The sequence below is a fragment of the Leptodactylus fuscus genome, chromosome 6, assembly GCF_031893055.1.
Source record: "Leptodactylus fuscus isolate aLepFus1 chromosome 6, aLepFus1.hap2, whole genome shotgun sequence".
Classification (NCBI taxonomy): domain Eukaryota; kingdom Metazoa; phylum Chordata; class Amphibia; order Anura; family Leptodactylidae; genus Leptodactylus; species Leptodactylus fuscus.
The window spans coordinates 142,578,558-142,601,797 of record NC_134270.1 but is presented as its reverse complement, the minus strand read 5'-3'; the positions used below and the strand labels follow the sequence as shown (position 1 = coordinate 142,601,797).

At 42.5% G+C, this 23,240-nt stretch overlaps 1 protein-coding gene across 1 annotated transcript; it reads right to left on the bottom strand.

Moving 5' to 3' along the window:
• Window positions 1–1,013: 1,013 nt before the first annotated feature.
• ZNFX1 (zinc finger NFX1-type containing 1) lies at window positions 1,014–23,240 on the bottom strand. The gene is made up of 14 exons (XM_075277442.1): window positions 23,152–23,240; window positions 16,508–16,581; window positions 13,882–15,765; window positions 13,627–13,758; window positions 13,019–13,167; window positions 12,715–12,858; window positions 9,881–9,986; window positions 9,167–9,405; window positions 8,950–9,089; window positions 7,289–7,443; window positions 7,052–7,197; window positions 6,319–6,429; window positions 6,106–6,201; window positions 1,014–4,742 (listed from the first exon to the last, which is right to left on the bottom strand). The coding sequence occupies exons 2-14, from the start codon at window positions 16,569–16,571 to the stop codon at window positions 2,295–2,297; spliced, it is 5,814 nt and encodes a 1,937-aa protein (XP_075133543.1). The 5' UTR covers window positions 16,572–16,581; window positions 23,152–23,240; the 3' UTR covers window positions 1,014–2,294.

The following is a 23,240-nucleotide window of genomic DNA, read 5'->3' as shown; positions in this document are numbered from 1 at the left end:
TAACGGTAAGTAAATAGGGCCCTTATCTGCTGAGGTTATTCCAGCAGGTAACGGCCTATTTAAAGAAAAAAAAACAACCTTAGTCGCACCCGGCAAGTGAGTGAGCCCCCTCAAGAGCTTGGGAGTGGCGCCGCTATGAGACCCTACACCTCTGATAATATGTGACTGCAGCTGTAAGACCCTATGTGACCATACCTCACAACTTTCAAAAGACAGAAAGAGGAACAAAATAAGCAGTGCACATAGCGCTGCAGCCTCGCGGCAGCACCCTCCCGACTAGGCCCATTCATTTGGACCTACTCCGGAGCGGGAAGCCGCGTCAGTTGCGGCAGGCACATGTTGGTCCTATTCTGACGCGGCTTCCCGCATCAAAATCAAGATCAAAATACGCCATCCCGTGACACGGGGCCTAAGCGTTTTGTTAAATTATGTTAATTTATGGTAAATTATATTTATACTTATTATTATTTATTTGTTGTTGTTAATAAATAAAGCTGCTGTGGCTGATTTAATCCAAACCCTGGAGTCTGTTTATTACTTAATAGGTGAGTTATTGGGTGATGGTGGGGTGCAGGGTTAAGCCATATGAGGTGAAGGATTTAGGCCAGGCGGTGTTTGTTAAACATTGGGATTTTCTTATTTGGGGACCCCGTAATCTGCAAAGCCCAGTCATGCATAGAAGCACAGAATATGCCTAAAGGACACACTCTTGGCATATATTGAGGCTATGGGAGCCCATGGATACACACCAGGATACACTAAATGTGGATAAAAGTATATTGGGCTGATCATAGGGTCACTATGGGTGCAGACTCAGTATCTGAGATTGGAGCTTATATGTAATGCTGCAGCTACATTATTGTTGAGCAGTATCGTCAGCTATAGATTTAGTGCATATGATAAGGAAAAAAACACTGGAATACAAGTGCCATGTCAAAAATGATTTATTTTTTACATTATGATTTTCATAACAATTCATGAATTAGTATGTAGGAATGTAGATTTTTCTACCATTTTATCAGTTAGTCTTTAATAGGAGCAGAAATCTATCTTTGTGGCCACAAACCAATGGAGTAATGTAGAGATAATCATCTTTTTATGAATATGCATATCAGCCCGTAGGTGCACTGGAGGCGGGCCATATCTTTCCTCTGGATTTGCCACCCAACACTGCCCCCTTAGTTGTGAATAACATGTGTCAGCCTCTGCCTGCGACTATAATATGTATGTTTTTGCTCCAATTAAAGGCTCTTAAAGGACACTATAATTGGTTAAGGAGGTATTTAGGACCTGACAGATTCCATTTAAAGGGTATGCATCTATTTAAGAAATACATGACTGTTGAATGTAATAAGGAGCCATTTCCCTGAAGGCAGAGATGTTACACTACACTTATTACAGACACATGTTTTATAACAATGTCAGTGTGACATTATATACATTTATATATGTGTCTGTGATAATGTTACTTAAAGGGAGTCTGTCACCAGAACCCAGCATATCAACCCAGCCCTGCAGATAGCTATATACAAATGGTACACTGAGTCTGATGGTTGGGGGTCTCCTCAGCTGACCTACATCAAGTGGTGCTGTCCATCTGTTCCATGTGGCTACATCAATATCCTGCAGTATGAGTACGCATTACAGTACATTAAACTGCTTCTTACACCTGATGCATGTAAAGGAAGTGTCTCCATTGTTAAAATCAAGTTCTTTAAATTACACATGATTTAAGATTTTTTTTTCCATTTTCTATTTTCAATATCTGTATTAAAAAATGAAATCTTGCGGCTTTCACTCTGACGATTGAGCTTACCAATAGACCCAATACTTTCTGTTCTGTAGAGATAATTTCTCTGCAGTTATCAGATTATCATCAGGATTACAATGACATATATCACTTCTATAGAGATATAGCACAATAGGTGCTGACACCTATCCCTCCTTGCATAATAAGCTCTGCATAGGTCACAGAGCATGCCCACAACTCACTCCCATAGAAGTTAATGTGTTATCTCCAGATTACAGGTTCCTTTGGCTGCTGTAAAAATATATCTGGCTGCTGTAGAGAACAACTCAGGCAAGATGGCCAATCCCCACATTCACATATAGATATAGAGTTTTTAAAAAATCTGCACTTAGAAAATAAGAATACGTATCTTTCTTTTCTCTTTTCTTGCTTGGAGGCTCTTTAGAAATGTTCATAGATCCCCTCAGCTGCTATAAAGCTCAGTAGCTTACTAACATAGTAACTAAAGGATAAGAGGATGGGGGGATGCAACTGAAGTCTGAAGTTAATCAAAATTCCTTAAGTCTTCAAAATTCATCAAGTTATTTGCAGTTTCAGACCATGCTGCATGTTGTGCGCCATCCATTTCTGATGCCAATCTGTTGGTGGCTTCAAGTGTGTGATTCACTCCTCCAATGACTGCTTTGCACTCGGGACATTTAGAACGTTCCATTGCCCCCCCACATTCTGTAATGCAGTATACATGGCCATTGGGACACTTAAACCAGTGACCGCTCAGAAGACCCATGGCACCTACAATCATAATCCGCTCACACTCTGTAATCCCAAGTCCAGAGCGCGGAAGTTTCCTGTCCAACTCTTTTAGTTGTGTCTTCACAAATTTCTCATCCTCCTCCGTGAATTTTTTACTTTTTTCTAAAACATCTCTTAGGGCTTCAATCTCTTTTCGGATCTCCGGAGTGATTCTAGGCTTGGCCTCCTTACATCTGATGAGTAAATCTAGGAGGTGGGTGAAGCGCATCACTTCAGATTGAAGATCAGACAGCTCTTGCTTTGTGAAAAATGAACGGGTTTTCTCCAACCATTCCTTAATTTCGAGCAAGCGATTCTTCAACGCCCTCTTCTCCAGCTCATCCACTTTGCCTATGTTGATGAAGAGCTTTGATATGGTTTCATAGAACAATATCTTGTTTTCTAAGTTGACCAAGGTTCTTAGTGGTGTATCTACATTCTCCAACTCTTCCTTTAACTTGACATATTCCTCTGGAAAATTTCTCCTCATATCCACCATCTGCTGCAGGGTTTTTAAGAGTCGGTTTTTGGTGTCATCTCTGAGGTCCACGGAGCCATTTATTCTTTTTTTAACGTTCTCGATCTCATTCAGAGTTCTGTTGATGACGGTACCGTATCTCAAGTTCTTCCTTATGGGAGTCTGACATCTTGGACACGTTTTCAGTTTGATTGCGACTCCCTCTTCGGAATCATTGCCTCCGCTCATGTATGTATCCATCCCTTGAGTCTCAAAAATATGTCCACAATCCTCCAGCTCCACAAAGCGAGCATCATCTTCATCTTCAAAACCAAAAAAGATCTCAGTAACTTCGTCTCTATGGCAATACCGACACTTTTTAGGGCAGGGCTCGCCGCATAGACCAATGCAAGGGTGTCCACATTTCAATTGCTTTGTACATGGGGCATTGCACAAAGGGCGGTCACATGGCTCAGAGCAAAGCTTCCTGCACGTATAGTGCTCACATCTCCAATTACAAGGCTCCATACATGGAACACAGACTTCCCCACATTTCTTTTTACATTGGCTATGGATACAGCGGTTTCGGCATGGCCTCTTGCATGGAGGGCATTCTTTTGTACAAGGTTCTTTGCATTCATGTGAACAGATTAAAATAGCTTTGCATGGATGTCGGCAACTTTCATGGAATCGGCCTTGGAAGCAAGTATTGCATGTACCACGGCATGTGTGGTCACAACTTAACTTAATCTGGCAGGGCTTTTGGCATTTTATGGGCATACCAAACTCTATGTCTCGTTTTTGCCAGCACTGAATCTTCTGACTATGCCCACACTTTAACTGTATGTTGATGTTTTGTTTACAACGTTCCTCACATTCCTCTCCACAAAGCTTTTCACATTGATGACCACACGACAAGAGCTTGCTACATGGTATAGTGCAACAGAATTTATTTACAGGCACACTACATGGCACCATTTGTGGGTGACCGCATAGTGGCATGAGCTTCTCCACTTTCTCCATGCATGATCCACAGGGCTGAAAACATTTTCGCTTGCATTTGTGTCCATCCCCACACAGTACCTTCTGACAGTCCTTGTTGCACTGATATTCTTTGTGCTCCGGGTCATACGGGTGGCATACACGTGTACACACATGACCACAGTTGAGTCTGAAATCACATTTTAGGCTGCATCCTCCTTCTGGTACCTTCTTAAAATCAATAGCTCTACTCACTAGTGTACGAGTGTCAGGGTGATTCTGACAACAAAGCATAAGGTGCTCTCCAACTTGTGCCCCCTGTCGTAAAGTATATAGGATCCGGCTCCAGAGGGGCACAGTGCCCAGCATTTTCATGTTTCCGATACAAAACAGCCCTTTTTTAGCTCTTGACAACGCTACACAGATGCGGTTAGAGATCTGAAGGAATCCAACTTTTCCTTGCCTGTTGCTACGGACCAATGAGAGAATTATTATATCGTTTTCCTCACCCTGATACTTGTCAACAACATGCACTTTGACACCAGAGAACGTCGCGGCTGGCATGAGGTTACGAAGACAGAAAAGTTGCCCTGTGTAGGTGGTGAGGATGGTAATCTGAGAAGGTTTATATTCTTGACAGAGAAAGTACTTGCACAGTTCCACTACGAATTCTGCCTCATGTATGTTCTGGTGACTCTTCCCATCTTGGATCTCGTGCTCCAGAAATTCATGTTGGACAAAGAAGAGGTTCGATGAAACCCCCTAGAGTAAGAGAAATTAAAAATCCCATTAGTATAAAAAAAAATTGTAACACAGTCTTGTCTGAGTTTATATTAAAAGTTGGGAGGTTTTCCGAGAAACAGTGCCACTTGTGTCCATGGGCGGTGGTTGGCGTTCCATCTTAATTCCATTGACTTGAGTAGGTCTTGGCTGGAGTACCAGATACAGCCCATGGACAAGAATAGCGCTGTGTCTGAGATCATAGAAGTTTTTCGTAACATAACGGTTTCGTAACGACCTCAGAATTGAATGACTTATCCCTAGAATAAGTAATTAATCACGATCAGTGGCGGCCCGATACCCAGCCCCGGCACCAATCAGCTGTTCTTTGCACAGTGTACAGAGCCAGGAGGTAAAAAGAAAGTTGGGCTACAATATCGCAACTCGACCACTTCACAGTATATAAATCTACATATACTATGCAGAGAACAAATGATTGGTGCAGGGGTCAGGAGTCAGACCCCCCCCCCCATCTTAAAGAGTAACTAGACTTTTATTCATTTTTTTCATAAATCCATAGTGTAGGTGACAATAACAAACTTTGTAATATACTTTATTGAAGTAAAGTGCTTGTTTCTTCACTGTTTGCCTCTTTCTGCCATTGATCACCTCTGTACAGTAGAAGTCAATGGAAAAGGGAAGTGAAGGAAGAAGACAACAACTCAACGCATAGAGACATCTGTAGTGTAGAGAGACAGTATTCTTTCACAACACAGCTGGGATTACTATCCAGTCTTCTCCTGTGTCTATCTCCTTCTCCTCCCCTCTTTATAGACTTCATGATAAACTGAAACTACTTCTGTATAGAGTGCAAACTGACGGTCATACCTAAGGTCATTAGTGAAGATTTATGAAGATTGAGATTGTCAACGCCAGTAGTTTTTCCTGCAAATGCAGGACGGAAACAAAGTGGACAGAATTTACTTAACCATCTACACCAGAGGTCTGCCACATTGCCTTTTCAGCACTGCACTCCCCCAATCGACAGAGCAAGGTGGAGGCCAAGCGGCAAATTTACTTTATCCCATGCCAGAAAGCTGCTTTGTGTTATGCCTGAAAACTACACCAGTTCCTGCCTGGCGTAGATTTCACTTTTGGCGTAAGGGAGTGCACCTGAATTATTATTATTATGCCGAAGCCTCTAAATAATTCATGGAGTATCTCTCGTCAGTCAAGGACTTCACTAAGGATGGCGTACAGATCTCCAGTCTTAATAGATTCGCTCCAGTGGCACGGAGTCAGTTTTTATTGTGATATATCATCAATCTACCCATATAGAATAGGTGGAGTAAAATCTACACTTTAACCATATTGTATATTATTACCAGGGATGGATCTCTCTCACCTTTATGTTTTCATAGCTTAGTACAGATGGGTGGTTTTCCAGCTCACTGTAGATGTGAGGAGTCAATAATTTTGCTATCTCAGGTCGCATCCGATGCTAGAAGGAATGACACAAAGTGTTAAGATGAAATGTAGTAATCCCCTTCTTATAGAGTAATATCCCAGAACCCACCTAGTAGTTGTGAGTAAAGTATATTTGTATGGCTTTCCTTACCTGGTAGTTGAGGCGAACATACGGTAGATCTGATTGAATAAGACGCTCAAACAGTGACACTTCCAGGTTGAAGTTTTTGGCCAGGTCATATACATTGGCACTTGGCCGTAGCTGTAATAAAATGTACATATAAGATAATGTTTCCATGTTTTCTTAAGACTGACTAGTAATACCCTAGCAAATTCTGGGAAGGTTTAAATTGAACATACGGGAGGACCAGATCTGGGGTTAGCATAAGATCACGGTTACATGCTTTGCTAATTTTACATTTACCCCAGAACCAAAATTCTTAGATTTCTGGGCACTGCCACCAAATATGTGGACGTAAGCTCTCATATTTTGCGCTGTGCTACCATGAAGGGTCAATAAAATAGGTTATTGAAGTATACTGAAGGAGGTCCTACCGAGATCGACCAGAGAGAACAGGACAAGCATGTGTTTTCCCTCATTATAGAGATGAATGAGTGTGTCAGAAACAGCCGAACGTGCTCATTCACATGTATCAAGAGGAACAGCGCATGTTCTGCTCTCTAGCAAAAATCAGGGACTTATATATCGATGATCTATCCTTTAGAGAGGTCATCAATATGGGATCGGTGCAGGTCTCCAGAACTCCCGCTGAACCGACGTTGGAAGAGGCCATGGCGCTCATGAGCACTGTGGCCTCATTCCTGAGCCGATAGCGTCAAGTACACCTATCAACTTCCTGTGGTTTTGTGTTTTTTGGACTCACCTGTTGATGGTCCCCTATGAGGATGAGATGTTGGCAGGCTGAAGTGAGAGTGGTTATGGTATGAGCTTCTAGAACTTCTGCTGCCTCTTCCACTATTACAATTCGTGGCTCCACTTCTTGGAGGATTCGCCTATATTTTGCAGCGCCTAAGCAGATAACAACAGCGCTATTTACTGGCACAAGACGACATGTAACAAACGCCCTTATTTCCACCATTTATGAGATCAGCTCGCTAACCTGTAGTTGTCATGCCAATCACCGTAGCTTCCTTAAGAATTTGCAAGTCCTGTTTTTGTCTCAACTCAGATAAGCGGTCTGCTAACTCCTGATAATTTTGTTCACGACCAAGAATTTTCTGTCGAATATCGATCTGATAGCGTTGTATCCAAAGTCTGTGGATTGAAAGAAATATTACAAATTCAGTATTGGTGTCCTCAGCATCTACAGAGAAATCATGTTTAAAATGATGACCATTTTAATATGTTAGAGGGCCCAGTTCAAAAACTTGATAAGTGGGCTCCCCATAATGTCCCTGTAGTGATGTCTCCGGCTTGATGCTCATTGTGTCTTCCTGCCACAGATATAATCAGCTGGCGCTGGAATGGTGGAGCTGATCTCTCTATGCCCCACTATTAAATTCAACTTCATCTGCCTCCTAAGGAGGTAGATACAGTTGAAAACACTGCTTGCCACCCAGAACAGCAGGACAGAACCCAAAGTGCGGGACTGTCCCACTCAATCCAGATAGGCAGAGGGGGCCCCCTGCTACAGTTAAATCAACCCTGACCCCAAGACTGGTGTCCCTAATGCCAAGTGCTTAATGTGACTGCCCATATTTATTTTTTTCTTATCTTTACAGCTGGTCATTTAGGACAGAGCTGTGATCCGTGACTACAGCCTAGCTACAGTGCCTACTGGTAGTCTGAGATAGTCTAAGACACGCCCCTCTGCTTCATACTGCTCCTTTCTCCCTCTGTCTGCAGCTCTGCTTTCTCTGATTGGCTGCTGTGTATAAACATGTTTAAAGTTCAACAGGGCATAGCTAGGGAAGAAATCAGGATATGAGCCCCAGGTGCAGGTTGTCGGGGGGGGGGGGGGGGGGCGCCAAAAAGTCACTTTTATATATTTAGATGCAGAACACTGAAAGGAACCTCTGCCTCAGGTGATGGAAAACCAAATCACAGCGCTGAATAAACCACCAATGAGAAAAGCTGCCATATGTATATTGAGGCGATAAGCCTTAGTAAGGGTAATCCTGCGGATCGCTTTAAAGAGAGTGTATCAGGACGTTTTGGGACTCTAAACCACCTTTTTATTGCATGGGGGTTTAGTGCCCCCAAATAGCCATGTTATAAAGCTGTCTGCGTCTTTATTGAAAATAAACCTTTTTTTTTATGTAGATTGTGAGCCCCATGTATGGACCACAATGCACATTTTTTTCCCCCTATCAGTATGCCTTTGCAAAATGGGAGGAAATTCATGCAAACACAAGTAGAACATACAAACTCCTTGCAGATGTTGTTCCTGGCAGGATTCAAACATAGGACCCCAGCACTGCAGTGCTAACTACTGAGCCACCGTGTTGTCCCCTTTACACATACCTAGAGAGGATTGTGATGTCTCATTGGAGTCCTCTCTGGTTATTCTGATACCAGCGCAATTGTTCAGTGAAGCTTTTTTTTCCCTCCGAAATCTCATTCACTTTTCTAGCATTGTAACTCAGCGTTTTTTTCTTTTGTGTTTCCTTCAATTTACGCAACATGTGGCCTCTGCCATAATCTTTATGCGACCTACACAATTTATCTGTGAGTCCTTCCCCATTAAGGTATAATTTGGGTGACTAGAACATAAAATTTTGTGGCAAGTTGTGGATACTTGTGTTAACCTGAAGTGATTACCTGTACAGCCTCCAGCGTGTATTAAGGTCCAGACTCCACAAATCTGTAATCCGGTCAGCCTCAGCTTCAGTCATTGCTTCTAACTTCCTCAACTCAGTCTTCACCCTTTGCTTTCTCTTCTTTTTCTGTTCCCGTGACATCTTGACAGAAAATGTTTCCATTAAGAAATGTACGTACTTAAGTCTGTCTATACACTGTCGATTCTGATACTACTTACTTGCCACCCCTCCTCATTGTCCTGTGTGCCTTCTGGTTCCTTGCTGTCTAATGACATTGCCTGTACAAGCTTTGCCATTTCATTTTCCTCAGTTCTCTTGTACTTCTTCCTGGGTCTTCCAACCTCATCATGATCATCATCCAACACTCGTTCATCCTCGATTATGTCGGCCTCCTCTTTTATGTCAATCAGGTCGTCTTCTGGTTCCTCATCCTCTAAATCATCAGGCTCGGGTTGTTCTGAAAGATTAAACATGAGAAAGCTGAATACACAAACTTGGTAGAAACCCAATTTCTTAGTAGAAATGTAGTTTCACTGGCCCCACCAAAGCAGAGTCTTCCGGGGTGAACCAGATGGTGGGGTGCTCTTCTTGAATATCTCAATAAGTGCCAAAGAGAATGAAAGCAGCATTGGCATGCATGGGTATCTCTAGAGGACATGAACCCTTTTTCTTGTGATCAAGGGGTTCCTCCTGTAGACACTTACAACTTATCTTTTGGATAGGCCATATGTTTTTAATAGTTGGACATCCCCTTGACTTAAGTACAAGCAGATGCTCTCCCTATGGAATATGCTCAGATTATGGCTATCTTAATAAGGGAAATGGATATGGTACAAAGGAAATTGTTAAACTTTTAGTTTTTTCTTTCAACCTTGATGAATTATATTTAGGTCACATTCACTATACAATTGTATGTGGCAATTTAACCTTACCTGCTGCATTTGGGTCTGTTGTTTGGGTAAATGGGAGTATACCCAAACCGAGCCACTCCACGATTATTGACGTCTTCCCCGTGGGGAAAAAGAAATCCTCATCATTCTGAGAAAAAAAGGAAAGTATTTAGGTCAGTACGTGTTTCTATTAGAGATGAGCGAGTAGTTAAATACTCGATATTCGATATTCGTTTCGAGTAGCCCCTCAATATTCGACTACTCGAATTGAATATTGAATCCTAATATAGTCTATGGGGGGCAAATGCTCGTTTCAGGGGTAGGCAACATTCTATCAAATTGAACTTACCAAATCCACGAGTGAGGGTTGGGCTGGATTCTCCGAGAAGTCTTCTCTGTGCAGTGTCCCTGCGGCGTCTTCCGGCTCTGAATTCACTCTGCCAGGCATCGGGCCTGGGCAGAGCTGACTGTGCATGCCCGCACTACAAGAAAATGGCCGCTTATTGTCAAAACGGCCATTTTCTTGTAGTGCGGGCATGCGCAGTTGGCTCTGCCCAGGCCCGATGCCTGGCAGAGTGAATGAAGAGCTGGAAGATGCCGCAGGGACGCTGCACAGAGAAGACTTCTAAAGGTAGGAGAAGAACCAGCGTTGATTGGCCGACTGTATAGCATTCGGCCAATCAACGCTGGTTCTGCATCGAATCTTTCCATTCGAATAGCGAGTGGTACTCGATCGAGTACGAGTATTTCGAATACCTTAGTATTCAATCGAATACCTACTCGATCGAATACTACTCGCTCATCTCTAGTTTCTATGTTTGGCTTCTACTAGGCATATTCTAGTTTTTAATTCTTAGATGCCACCTACAGTTTAGAAGCAAACATACAGTCCTATGAAAAAGTTTGGGCACCCCTATTAATCTTAATCATTTTTAGTTCTAAATATTTTGGTATTTGCAACAGCCATTTCAGTTTGATATATCTAATAACTGATGGACACAGTAATATTTCAGGATTGAAATGAGGTTTATTGTACTAACAGAAAATGCGCAATATGCATTAAACCAAAATTTGACCGGTGCAAAAGTATGGGCACCTCAACAGAAAAGTGACATTAATATTTAGTACATCCTCCTTTTGCAAAGATAACAGCCTCTAGTCGCTTCCTGTAGCTTTTAATCAGTTCCTGGATCCTGGATAAAGGTATTTTGGACAAACAATTCAAGTTCAGTTAAGTTAGATGGTCGCCGAGCATGGACAGCCCGCTTCAAATCATCCCACAGATGTTCAATGATATTCAGGTCTGGGGACTGGGATGGCCATTCCAGAACATTGTAATTGTTCTTCTGCATGAATGCCTGAGGATTTGGAGCGGTGTTTTGGATCATTGTCTTGCTGAAATATCCATCCCCGGCGTAACTTCAACTTCATCACTGATTCTTGAACATTATTCTCAAGAATCTGCTGATACTGAGTGGAATCCATGCGACCCTCAACTTTAACAAGATTCCCGATGCCGGCATTGGCCACACAGCCCCAAAGCATGATGGAACCTCCACCAAATTTTACAGTGGGTAGCATGTGTTTTTCTTGGAATGCTGTTTCTTTTTGGACGCCATGCATAACACCTTTTTTTATAACCAAACAACTCAATTTTTGTTTCCAAAATGAAGCTACCTTGTCCAAATGTGCTTTTTCATACCTCAGGCAACTCTATTTGTGGCGTACGTGCAGAAACGGCTTCTTTCTCATCACTCTCCCATACAGCTTCTATTTGTGCAAAGTGCGCTGTATAGTTGACCGATGCACAGTGACACCATCTGCAGCAAGATGATGCTGCAGCTCTTTGGAGGTGGTCTGTGGATTGTCCTTGACTGTTCTCACCATTCTTCTTCTCTGCCTTTCTGATATTTTTCTTGGCCTGCCACTTCTGGGCTTAACAAGAACTGTCCCTGTGGTCTTCCATTTCCTTACTATGTTCCTCACAGTGGAAACTGACAGGTTAAATCTCTGAGACAACGTTTTGTATCCTTCCCCTGAACAACTATGTTGAACAATCTTTGTTTTCAGATCATTTGAGAGCGGGCTGTCCATGTTCGGCGACCATCTAACTTAACTGAACTTGAATTGTTTGTCCAAAATACCTTCATCCAGGATCCAGGAACTGATTAAAAGCTACAGGAAGCAACTAGAGGCTGTTATCTTTGCAAAAGGAGGATGTACTAAATATTAATGTCACTTTTCTGTTGAGGTGCCCATATTTTTGCACCGGTCAAATTTTGGTTTAATGCATATTGCGCATTTTCTGTTAGTACAATAAACCTCATTTCAATCCTGAAATATTACTGTGTCCATCAGTTATTAGATATATCAAACTGAAATGGCTGTTGCAAACACCAAAATATTTAGAACTAAAAATGATTAAGATTAATAGGGGTGCCCAAACTTTTTCATAGGACTGTATGACTGCTGGTCAGGGTGTCATCACTATTTTACTATACAATTTTTGCAATATAATGTTATGATTCTATTATTCACACCCACCATTCAGTGGGGTGCACAGAAGAGGGGAAACCCCATAAAAATATCAATATAAACCCCTATTATGGTACTTTCCATCCACACATTTACTAACTTTACTAACTACAGGAAATGCGGACGTTTAAAACCTACCCCATAACCACCCATCTATTCTACCCCAAACAAGGCCAGAATGTCTATTTGGGGCGGAGTTAGGGCAAACGCAATCCCTTTAAAGATAGGATTTCGTAAACCCTGTCCCTTTTAGGACAGGATCATGCCCAAATATTAATATATATAGTTATATAAACTTTACACAGGGAATGTGACTCCAGTAATCTGGTACTTTTTCTTACCATGATGTTAAGCAAACTCTCCATGTGCTCCTTCTTTATGAACCTCTCAAGAAACCTTTCATGAATGATCCCAGTGGTAGAGCATTGTAGGAGCTGAGCCCCCTCCTCAAGTTTTATTTCTGATTCCTTCATCTCGTTCATGAGCTGAAATAAGTAAAAAAATAAATAAATAATAATTAAAAATTAAACAATAGAGGAGCCCTGATTTATGGGCATTGAAAGGATTATAACTTACACAACTCTCTAAGTTATATTGTGCACATACTACATGAATAAAACAATCTAGAATATTGTTGTAACTCACTTCACCAACTGCTCTTCGTATGTGTATTGGATAATTTCTACGGAACCCCGGATTTGCTCTTAGTTCTCTGAGATTAAACTTTTTTAGAATCTCACTGCTGCTGCGCCCACCAACACGCACAAGTCCATCTCCCAGGAACTGGTGGATTCCTAAAAAATAAGTATTTGTTTAGAATAGGCATTAGGGAATAGTACTTACAGACACCAGGGAATATTGCTTACCCCATCCATGATACTCATCTAAGTTATTTGTCATCCTCCTGTTCTGCTAGACATCAACCTACCAGTTTCTGCAAACCCAACCACATTCTGCCTTCTGCCCCTTACCAGCTCTGCTACCACCACCGATAACTCATCCACTCTTCTGATGGAACACCAGGCAAGCTCTTTCACCTTACACTCCTTATGAACCCCAAAGAACATTCCACTTAAAACTTGACAACAAGTAAATTATCTAATCCCTTGTTTTCATTGCACACCACAGAACACTCCATGTAGCAGTGGACCCCTGGCAATCTAACCTAACCCCACTGTGCACCAGGTAATACCAGGTAATGTTCTCAAACTCCCAATATTGTCTATGTCATTTTTAGTATAAATTGTACAAACCTTCAAGAAACTGATCCAATGCATGGTTTGTGTAACACACTACAAGCATTGGAGAAGACTGTCCATTTGTTTGCCACACATTAGTATTAGTAAGTAGAGCTCGTGCAATCTTCAGTCCTACGTATGTCTTGCCTAAAAGAAGGAAATAAGAGTCTATTAGTCTCTCGTATGAATATATATGATTGTTTTTTCCTATCTGTAAACATCCAATATCCGTTTTGGACGTTCTATTTCTTTCTAAGTTTAGATATTCACCTGTGCCTGGTGGTCCCTGGATGATGGCAAGTTCCTTGGTGAGTGCCAGCTGTACTGCTTCTATTTGAGAATCATCAAAGCCCAGAATTTCTTTAGACGGCCAGTCTCGAGGATTTAGAACATTGATCTTTTTCTCCATAGTTGAACTTATCAGGTCTTTATTTAACAAACAGTTAAAGTCATAATGTATACCAGCATTGAGATAGCGTGGAGGTCCAACATCCTTCTCACATGATACTATATATTTCTGGAAGGGTACATCCTGGACATTCATCTCCTGTAACCCCTCCAGGACATGACGATATGCCTCAAAGTATGCCGTGGTTTCCACCATAATAAAGGAATCTGATGGACGCACTCTTGCAAGTAGTCTTCTGCTCTGGTCACTGAATTGCAACTGGACCTCACCTTGCTCCAGTTCTTTCGGATCACGATTAGAAACCATGGCAAAGAGAAAGGTTTCAAAATTATCTTGAGATAAACATACTAGAGAGCCATATATGAGACGTTTGGAGTTTTGCCATCGAATCCTCTTAAATGGGGTAGTATCAAACTGCACTTTGTAGATGATACCCGTCGATGTGCACATGGGAACCACCACACGTGTGTCAAAGTAAATTCGAATATCATCAAACTTCATTTTGCGAAACCCTCTTTCGTCGTGATGCATCAGAATCTCCTGGATCCCTTTTCGTAATGGTCGTACAAAATCTTCCCTCAAAAGTCGGAAATGAGTGTCTAGGTAGAGCTCTGTGCTTTCATATTTGTTCTTTAAGGTATTTGGCCTGATAAAGGGGTTTTCATTCAAGTGAATTTCATCATAATCCGGATACACACTCATGGTTCTGAAATCTTCTGCAGCAACCTCTGCTCCAAGGACCATGTGTGTGTCCTCTCGTAGTGTCCCTTCTCTTCTTCGGCCTTGAAGGTGTTCAATTAGGTTGGATATTCTCTCTAGGCTTTGCTCTATGTTCTGTCCAACATTTACTCCAGATGCACGCAAGGCATTTATAGAGCCAGGTATAAGAGAAACCAACATTGAGGTTTCTGGCAAGCTACTGGCAGGGAAAATGCTGGTCATTTCCTGGAGGAGACACAGTATGTTGGAAAGATTATCGGGGTAGCGATGTCTTCGTTCTGGTACAGGGTCTGTCATCATTCCAACTATATATTGTGGGAGGCAGATGCGGAGATATGAAGATGACTTGATCTGTCCAAGTAGATGCTGCACACTTTGCCTATCTAGCCTAGCTGTACACGCTCTACAAAGCACCTTACAAACCAACTCATTCAAATCTTGCCTCATTTCTTTGGCTGACAGCAAATTTTTAAGACCAGGGTGTGCATTCAGTGTTATAACCACTTCTGAGGGATCCTTTTCTAGTAGTCCTTCTAGAGCTTTGTAGCCCAAATTTATTCTAGCTTGCTGATCTTTTCCATTTTCTCTACCTTGTGGTGGTCTTTGCTGTCTACGACCTTGATCAGCTTCCTGGTTTTCTCCTCTCCGGATATAACCTTGTAGGCCACCAGCTCTTTGTTCCGCTTGTCTAGGCTCATGATGTCCACCAGCTCTTCCTTCATTTCTCCTTCCTTCTCCATGTGCTTGATGTCCACCACCCCTAGGATGATGTTGTCCCCGTGCAGCTTGCTCATTTCGTCTACCACCACGCTGATTTTGTTCTCCAGCACGTTGTTCATTTCTTCTTCCAGCTATGGGTTCGCCTCTTCCTCTACCTTGTTGTTCATGTTGTCCTCCGGCTCTCTGGTCTCGCATACGGTCAGCTTGCTGGACATTTCTGCCACGACCTCTTTGAACATGCTGTCCTCCCACAAATTCTTGCCTTCCACCATCATTTCTCTGCTGATTGTGATGACCTCCAACGTCTGGAAGAGAAAAAAAAAAAAAATCAGTAAATATCACAATATTTTTGTTTCTTTTAACTTTCCACCATTCTTCATAACCAAAAAGATGTCTTACGCAGTGTCATGGACAGCAGGAAGCATATTGTGACCTATGGTCATTTTCCGATAGCTGTTGCTTAAAGGGGTTGCACAGTATTAGAAACACCTGGCTGCTTTCTTCCAAACATAGCGCCACACTTGTCCTCAGGTTATGTGTAGTATTACTACCCATCTTCAATAAATTCAATGGAGCAGAGCTGCAATTTCAGACACTATCTAAGGATAGGAGCGGCATTGTTTTTGGAAACTTCTGTATATACAAGCCCTCTAAATATTTAACTTGTCCATTGTGGATTATGCTCATCTATGGGGCGGGGGGGTTGATATTTGTCCTATCCTTAAACTAGGTCATAAAGTTCAGATCATTGCGGGTCCAACACCCGGCACCTCCACTGATCAGCAGTTCTCAAAAACTTCTAAAGTTGGAACTAAATAGTGTACAGAGCCAGAAGTAGAAGGATCTGTATACTGTGTAGTGGCCACGCCAGAGAAGTGAAGCTCAGCACTCATATAGTAAGGGTACACTGCAGACACAGTGTAATAAGAACCAAAAATGAGAATTCAGTGACTACTTCTATACTGATCGCACTGTAACTGCCCTTTTTATCTTTCTCTAATTTTTATGAATTGTTTTCTTAGATTTTAGTGATAATCTATAGCTTACGTCTTTGATTCAGATGATGAAGATTACCAGGAGGTTGATCTCTTGGCCTTCTATTTGGATCCATGGATGGCTTTCTATAGAAAATAAACAGACCATAATTAAGTACCAGGTCAACAACAGGTTGATACATTTTGGACAATTTGCACCAAATATTTACAGACATATTTGCCTATTTTTCTAAGACTCTATATATTGTATGTGGTCTGTGAATCCGTTTATGAGATTGCTATGCACTTGAAATATAATCTATACAATCTCGTCAACTGATGTTTATGAGTCTATCACCAGAACCTGGCATATCAACTCAGTACCGCAGATAGACCTGAATCCTACAGTGTTGTCCACTTGTGGTTTGGTGCTTTCATTGCAGAGATATCACTTTTTATTGTCAATATGCAAATTAGCTCTTTGGAGTAATGAGGGAGGGTTAAAGAGGACCTTTCACCACTTTTGGGCACATGCAGTGTTATATACTGCTGGAAAGCTGACAGTGCGCTGAGTTCAGCGCACTGTTGGCTTTTCCGATCCGTGCCCGGTGTAAAGAGCTTACGGTGCCAGTACCGTAGTGCTCTATGGTCAGAAAGGCGTTTCTGACCATTAGCCAGGAACGTCCTTCTGCCTCGCGGCGCCTATCCCGCTGTACAGTGTGAGCGGGGAGGAACTCCCCCCTCCCTCTCCTGATAATACTCGTCTATGGACGAGCAGTGTGAGCAGAGAGATAGGCGCCGCGAGGCAGAAGGACGTCCCTGGCTAATGGTCAGAAACGCCCTTCTGACCATAGAGCACTACGGTACCGGCACCATAAGCTCTTTACAGCGGGCACAGATCGGGAAAGCCGACAGTGCGCTGAATTCAGCGCACTGTCAGCTTTCTGGCAGTATATAACACTGCATGTGCCCAAAACTGGTGAAAGGTCCTCTTTAAGAGCTTATTTGCATTATGACAAAAATGCAATATCTTGGCAATGGAGGCACCAATTCACAAGAGGAAAACACTATTTGATTCATGTGACCCTAACCTATCTATCTGTGAGGTTGTGTTAATTGATCCAGGGGGTTCCAGTCCTCCCTAAACTGATCCTGGCACAGTGAGAGCTAATCCCTACCTTATTGTAGATCTCACAGCAATGCTTGTTCACTAATAACCTACGGGCAGGGTGTTATAACACATTTGACTTATTACTTGCGTTACCCAAGAATCCATGAGGCCGGGGCCCCACGGGATGTAAACGCTGCGATTTGCCCGCAGCGGAGACACTGTGGGAAAAATCGCTGCGTTTTACAATGCAAGCAAAGGGGATGGGATTCACGCGAATCCCATGCCCACTTTGTGGAAAAAAAATGCAGTGCAGACACACTGCGATTTGCAAAGCCGTTGCGGCTTTGCAAATTGCAGCATGTCAATTATATCTACCGAAATGCTGGCAGCTTTCCCATATATATAATTTTACCAGAATGTCCGCAGAGGAAAACTCAGCGAACTTTCTGTTGAAAGCGCTGCGGAAAGAACTGCAGTGCGTTCACACCGTGGTTCTTTCTGCAGCGCTTTAGCGCTGCGATTACGGCCCTTGGGGCCTTAGCCTTAATATGAGTAAAAACAGCACATGTAATAGAAAACTTTGGAGTGTCCCTGCTACCCAAGCAATTTGGCTGGTAAAGTGCTCTCTACTTCAGTTTGAGGGCCCTGTATTATAGATATACTCAGTTTAACCCCTTATGGACGTCACTGTTTCCTATGTCCTGCAACTAGGGTTAATAAGAATAGGAAATGAGCATGCTGATCATATCACTTTTTCCAAAATAACGGGCAGGAAAGCATAGCCGCACATAGATATTCTGCAGCAGATAGTATTCTGGTGTCAGATTGTTTCCACTCCTAATATAATGTAAATTCCATAATATACTTGTATCTAGTGCAGAAGAAGGACATCCGGTGAAGTTCTAGAGTGGTTCGGCCATGCTGGAGGAGAGCTACAATACTCAGCATTGCTTTTGTCCTTGGTGCTTGTGATGACTTGTATTCAGTTTTACTGTATTGATGTAGATATGTAGAAATTCCAGGCCCTTATTTATACTTCACGTGATTTCCCCTCAATGATAATCGTCAATGAGGAACTAGCTAAAATTTAGCCAAAGGCACAAACTGAAGCTTTTGGGCCCAATGTACAATCTGTAACAGGGTTTACACTTTCCATATGAAACCTGGAGTCCCACAGGCATCATGGCCCAGGTGCTGCCAGATTCTTACCGCTTTAACTCCTATGGTTATACCCATGGACATGAGTCTGACTTCAGAAATACCTGGATCAGTGATCACTAGGAGAAGCTGGCTGTGCGTCTCTCATACATCATATCTAATAAACTATGTCTTTAACTCCTTTCAGTTTTCAAGATGTCTGCTTGCCGTCAGTGCCCATAATGTGGGACTTTAGCCTAAAACTTTTATCCATGTCTTTAAGTATCATCCTCAGAAAAAGTTGACAACAATATGAACAAGAAATACAGGTGTACGTTGCATGTGGCTGCAATACAGTTGCAAAAACAAAAAGTTGCAACAGCCCTTCATTAGCACCAAGAGCATTACTGCAAATACCTACTGTATATAACATGGGTGGGCAATTAATTTTCCCATGGGGCCACATGAGAAATTTTAACGGTTCTAGAGGGCCATGTGCGCCGTGGCAAATTTAGCTCCACCCACTTCTCTGCTGACTCCACCCATGCTCAATCATTTTTCCATGTGCCCCACGAAGTAAAATCCTCCTACAGTCACCCTAACATTATACCCCCCCCCCACACACACACACACACATTATAATGTTTCCCTCCAAATGTCCCACAGTATTAAGTCCCTCTCCTGGTGCCCCAGTATAAACTAGCAGAAACTAGAGGGGACATTAAACTGGGGCAGCTGGAGGGGGACATTAAACTGGTGGCAACTAGAGGCAGACATGCCCCCCTCCAGCTACCCCCCATGGTTTAATATCCTTCTTCAGCTGCCCCAGTTTAATGTCACCCTCCATCTGTCCCCTAGTTTAATGTCCCCCCTACATGTGCATTCAGTGTAACTGCCCCCCTACATCTGCCCCTAGTTCCCCCCTCTTGCTCACACATGCTGTCTCTTCTCTCTTCATGCTCTCACATGCCGTCTCTTCTCTGTACAGCAGCCTCCATTGCCGACGGCTTACAGAGAGCACACAGTCCCGTGTGGCTCCGCCCACTAACGAGTCATAGCCTATCGGGTGTTTAACTATGCTGGCCACCCGGGAGTCGGGTGGCCGCCATAGCCGCCTGGTGTCTGCTGGTGTCATCGGGTGTTTAACTATGCCGGCCACAGAACCAACCGTGGGCATTAACCCTTCTGGCGCCGGTGATCGCCGGCACCTGGAGCATGCTCCAGGGCCGACGTCACGTTGGCATGACAGCCGGGAGCCTTGTAAAGGCTCCCCGGCCTGTCTGCAGTGCTTTTCTTTTGCAGGCTGCTCTATGCAGCCTGCAAAAGAAATGACGATTTTTTTGCAATGCAATGCAATTGCAAAGGTCTGATCACTAATGCATTGCATTGCAAAGGTCTGATCACTAATGCAATGCATTGCATTAGTGATCAGACCTTTGCAATTGCATTGCAAAAAATCGTCATTTCTTTTGAAGGCAGGTTGCCTGTCTGTAATGTATTACAGGGGGTTAATAAATGCAAAAAAAGAAATATATATATATATATATATATATATATATATATATATATATGTATGTATGTATTAAAAATTCAAATCAACCCATTTCCCTAGAACACATATAAAAGTATGTAAATACTGTGAAACACATATCGTATATGTTAGGTATCCCTGTGTCCAAAATCGCCTGCTCTACAAATCTAGAAAAATATTTTTATACTGTACAGTATTTAATAAATATTAATTTTTATATTTAGCAATATATGTGAATTCTTCTTTGAAAAAAATAAGACACCCCCTGACCGTCTTATTTTCGGGGAAACAGGGTATGCGGGCCGCATAGAAGCAGTCAGAGGGCCGGATGTGGCCCGCGGGCCGCACATTGCCCAGGTCTGGTATATAAGGATACTGTGAGATGGTGACAAGTAAAGTTCTGGAAGGTCGCTATATCTCCCCCAGATTCCTCACTTATGTATAGTGAGTGAGGTCACAACACAGATCTAAACCTCAGCTGTGTTATGGCCTTTCTGTTAACCATTTCTTGTCCTACAGCAGGAGGGAGCCTTCAAGCACAGGTGGGCCTCATTAAAAGGCCTATAAAAGTTTGGCAAGACCTCAGTCCTGGGCAGTTTCTAGGAGAGTGAGGAGGAGCTGGGTTCTGTCTCCACATTCTGAAAACTGGTGAGAGTCCAGTGTGTTCAGCTGATGTTGTTTTTGCCCTATGTGTTGACCGTGTGGCTAAAGCAAGCCACAAGTACAGTTAGGATATTCTCTGTGAAGGCAGTAGCTCAGACGAGCAGGATTTCTGTTATTTTTTTGCCTGAAGTTAAGGCTTATTTTGTTTTGCCATTCTTGCAAAATAAATCTACAGGGTAAAACCTATTTGTACCTAATTTTTTTTTTTGCGTATGTCTCGGACTGTCTGGGTCCGCTGCTGCTACCACTGAGCCTATCCTCCCACAATACATAAAAATGAGGTCCTTGGTTTTTACACTTTGATAAAACTGTAATATTAAGCCTACCTGTCACAACAAAGTGACCTCTAGCCTTTGTCATCAGCAATAAAAAGAAAACTCAGGAGATAAAGGGAATTTCCATAGAAAAAGTTCAACCTAAACAAACTTAGCAAGCACAAAGTGGAATACTTAAGCAACAACAAATAGAAAATAATCTGTTTGCTAAGAGACAAGTGACTCAGAGTTTTTGCCCCGAAGCTATAGAATAGAAAGTTACGGCTGACAGGAGTTCATCATTGCCATTACACACTGGGGCAGATTTATTATTGTGTCTTAAAGGAAAACGGTCTTTGTTGCCCATAGCAATCAATCACAACGCAGCTTTAATTTTTCAAAGGCAAAATACAAAATTAAAGCTGTTCTATGATTGGTTGCTATGGGAAACAAAGAAAGTTTTAGACGTGATAATAAATCTGCCCCATAATCTTTTGACGCTTGATATTACAGACATGTATATGGCAATCTACTGTAATTGGGATAGCCAAAAGCTAAGGGGGTTTGTTGGGTTCACACTATTGATAGCCTATCCCTTGAAAAGTCAATCAAAATAAAACATATTTGTCAAGATTCCGCCACGGTTGTCCAAGAGAATGTTTTCAGGCAAAGCCTGGTTGTAGCTACATCCCCTTTGGGCACTGCCACATCCCTTTGTTTGGCACCATGCTCCTTTGGGCACTAAATCTGCTGGCCACATCCCATTTATGATGGTTTTCCTGGCTACCCAAAACATCTGTCTACTCTTCCAGGAGTCTGGAAAGTCACCCCTTTTTTTCGGAGCCACCCTCCAACGTATCTCGGTTTTTCCTGCAGTGCTTTTCAAAGAAAGTCCACAGAGGTTTCCTCTTCTGACTTTCTGCTTCAGATAAACCTATAGAAAAACCGCCAAAACTGTGATGGCAGGGCTCCAGCCTTGATCTGAAGATCTGACTAATCTGCAACAAACCACCCGAAACCCATACCCACTACCTGGGACTGAGTCACAAAGTCACAAAGATATTCACAGCTTTTCCGTTCACTTCTGTTAAAGTGCGACTATAGTTGGGATCCTTGTATGATGGGGCAAGCTGGTGGCATCTAGTTACGGTAGACTTTTAGTTCTGGAAATTCAGGACTAAATTATTGTGTCTGCACTAAGTGATACGTCAGCAGATGGGAATGTTCCCTGAAGGAGCAGATGATGAATTGTTTTTAGTATGCTTGCTCAGCTATCCCCGGCTGTCCTCATTTTAAGTGAATGGAGCAGAACCCACTGTGTGACTAGTCACTCTGGAGCGCAAATCATAGTTCATAGACACTCATGGTTCAGCAAGTTACGCCTTACGCTAAGGATAAGTTACTCTGACTGGAAAACCCCTTTCATACGTAAAGCCTAAACTAGTGTTCAGTGACTGACGTCACCAATAAGCGTGACAACCCAAGGAGCATGGAGTGGGTGAATAGGAGGAGGATACATTGCAGGGCACTGGACCCAGGACACGTGACTATGGCTACATTCAAGTGACCAAGGTGCAAAACGGCCATGAAAATGTACATGTTACAGCGGACCGTCAAAATATTGGTCACGTGAATAGCGCCCATTCACAGACGGTAAGATTAATGTGACAACCATTAAAAAAATATGTGTGACTATAGGGTAAGACATACTAAAAGGTCTCTCCTTGATAAGACATCTGCTGGTCAGACTTGCCTACTCTCCCAAAATATATAGATGGTTCTGTAAAGAGGGGTGACCTCCGAGAGTGCGCAAAGACTGGACAAATCTCTCAGATGTGTGTTCTCGCTTATATTATACATAATATGGACATGCTCTGTGTCAATCACTTTACCAAAAAAGGGGCATGACCAGTACATTGTGTGTCCACACATAGGGGTAACTTTTTCTAATAGGAATACCCCTTTAATTCATATAAATATTACCAGTCAGTTCTTTACAAGCAATGATATCCATGTCCTACCTGAAGCCTGCGCTTTGTGCTTGTCTCAGTATACCACGATCTTATGTAATAATTTGCTTCTTGCTGTGTGTCCTCGCACAGCTGACTGC

Coding starts and splice junctions, on each gene's coding strand:
- ZNFX1 (XM_075277442.1), bottom strand. CDS start 16,571: ATGGATCCAAATAGAAGGCCAAGAGATCAACCTCCTGGTAATCTTCAT. Junction 13,759..13,881: donor CCAGGGACCACCAGGCACAG/GTGAATATCTAA, acceptor TCCTTCTTTTAG/GCAAGACATACGTAGGACTG. Junction 9,090..9,166: donor ACAATGAGGAGGGGTGGCAA/GTAAGTAGTATC, acceptor TTTTCTGTCAAG/ATGTCACGGGAACAGAAAAA.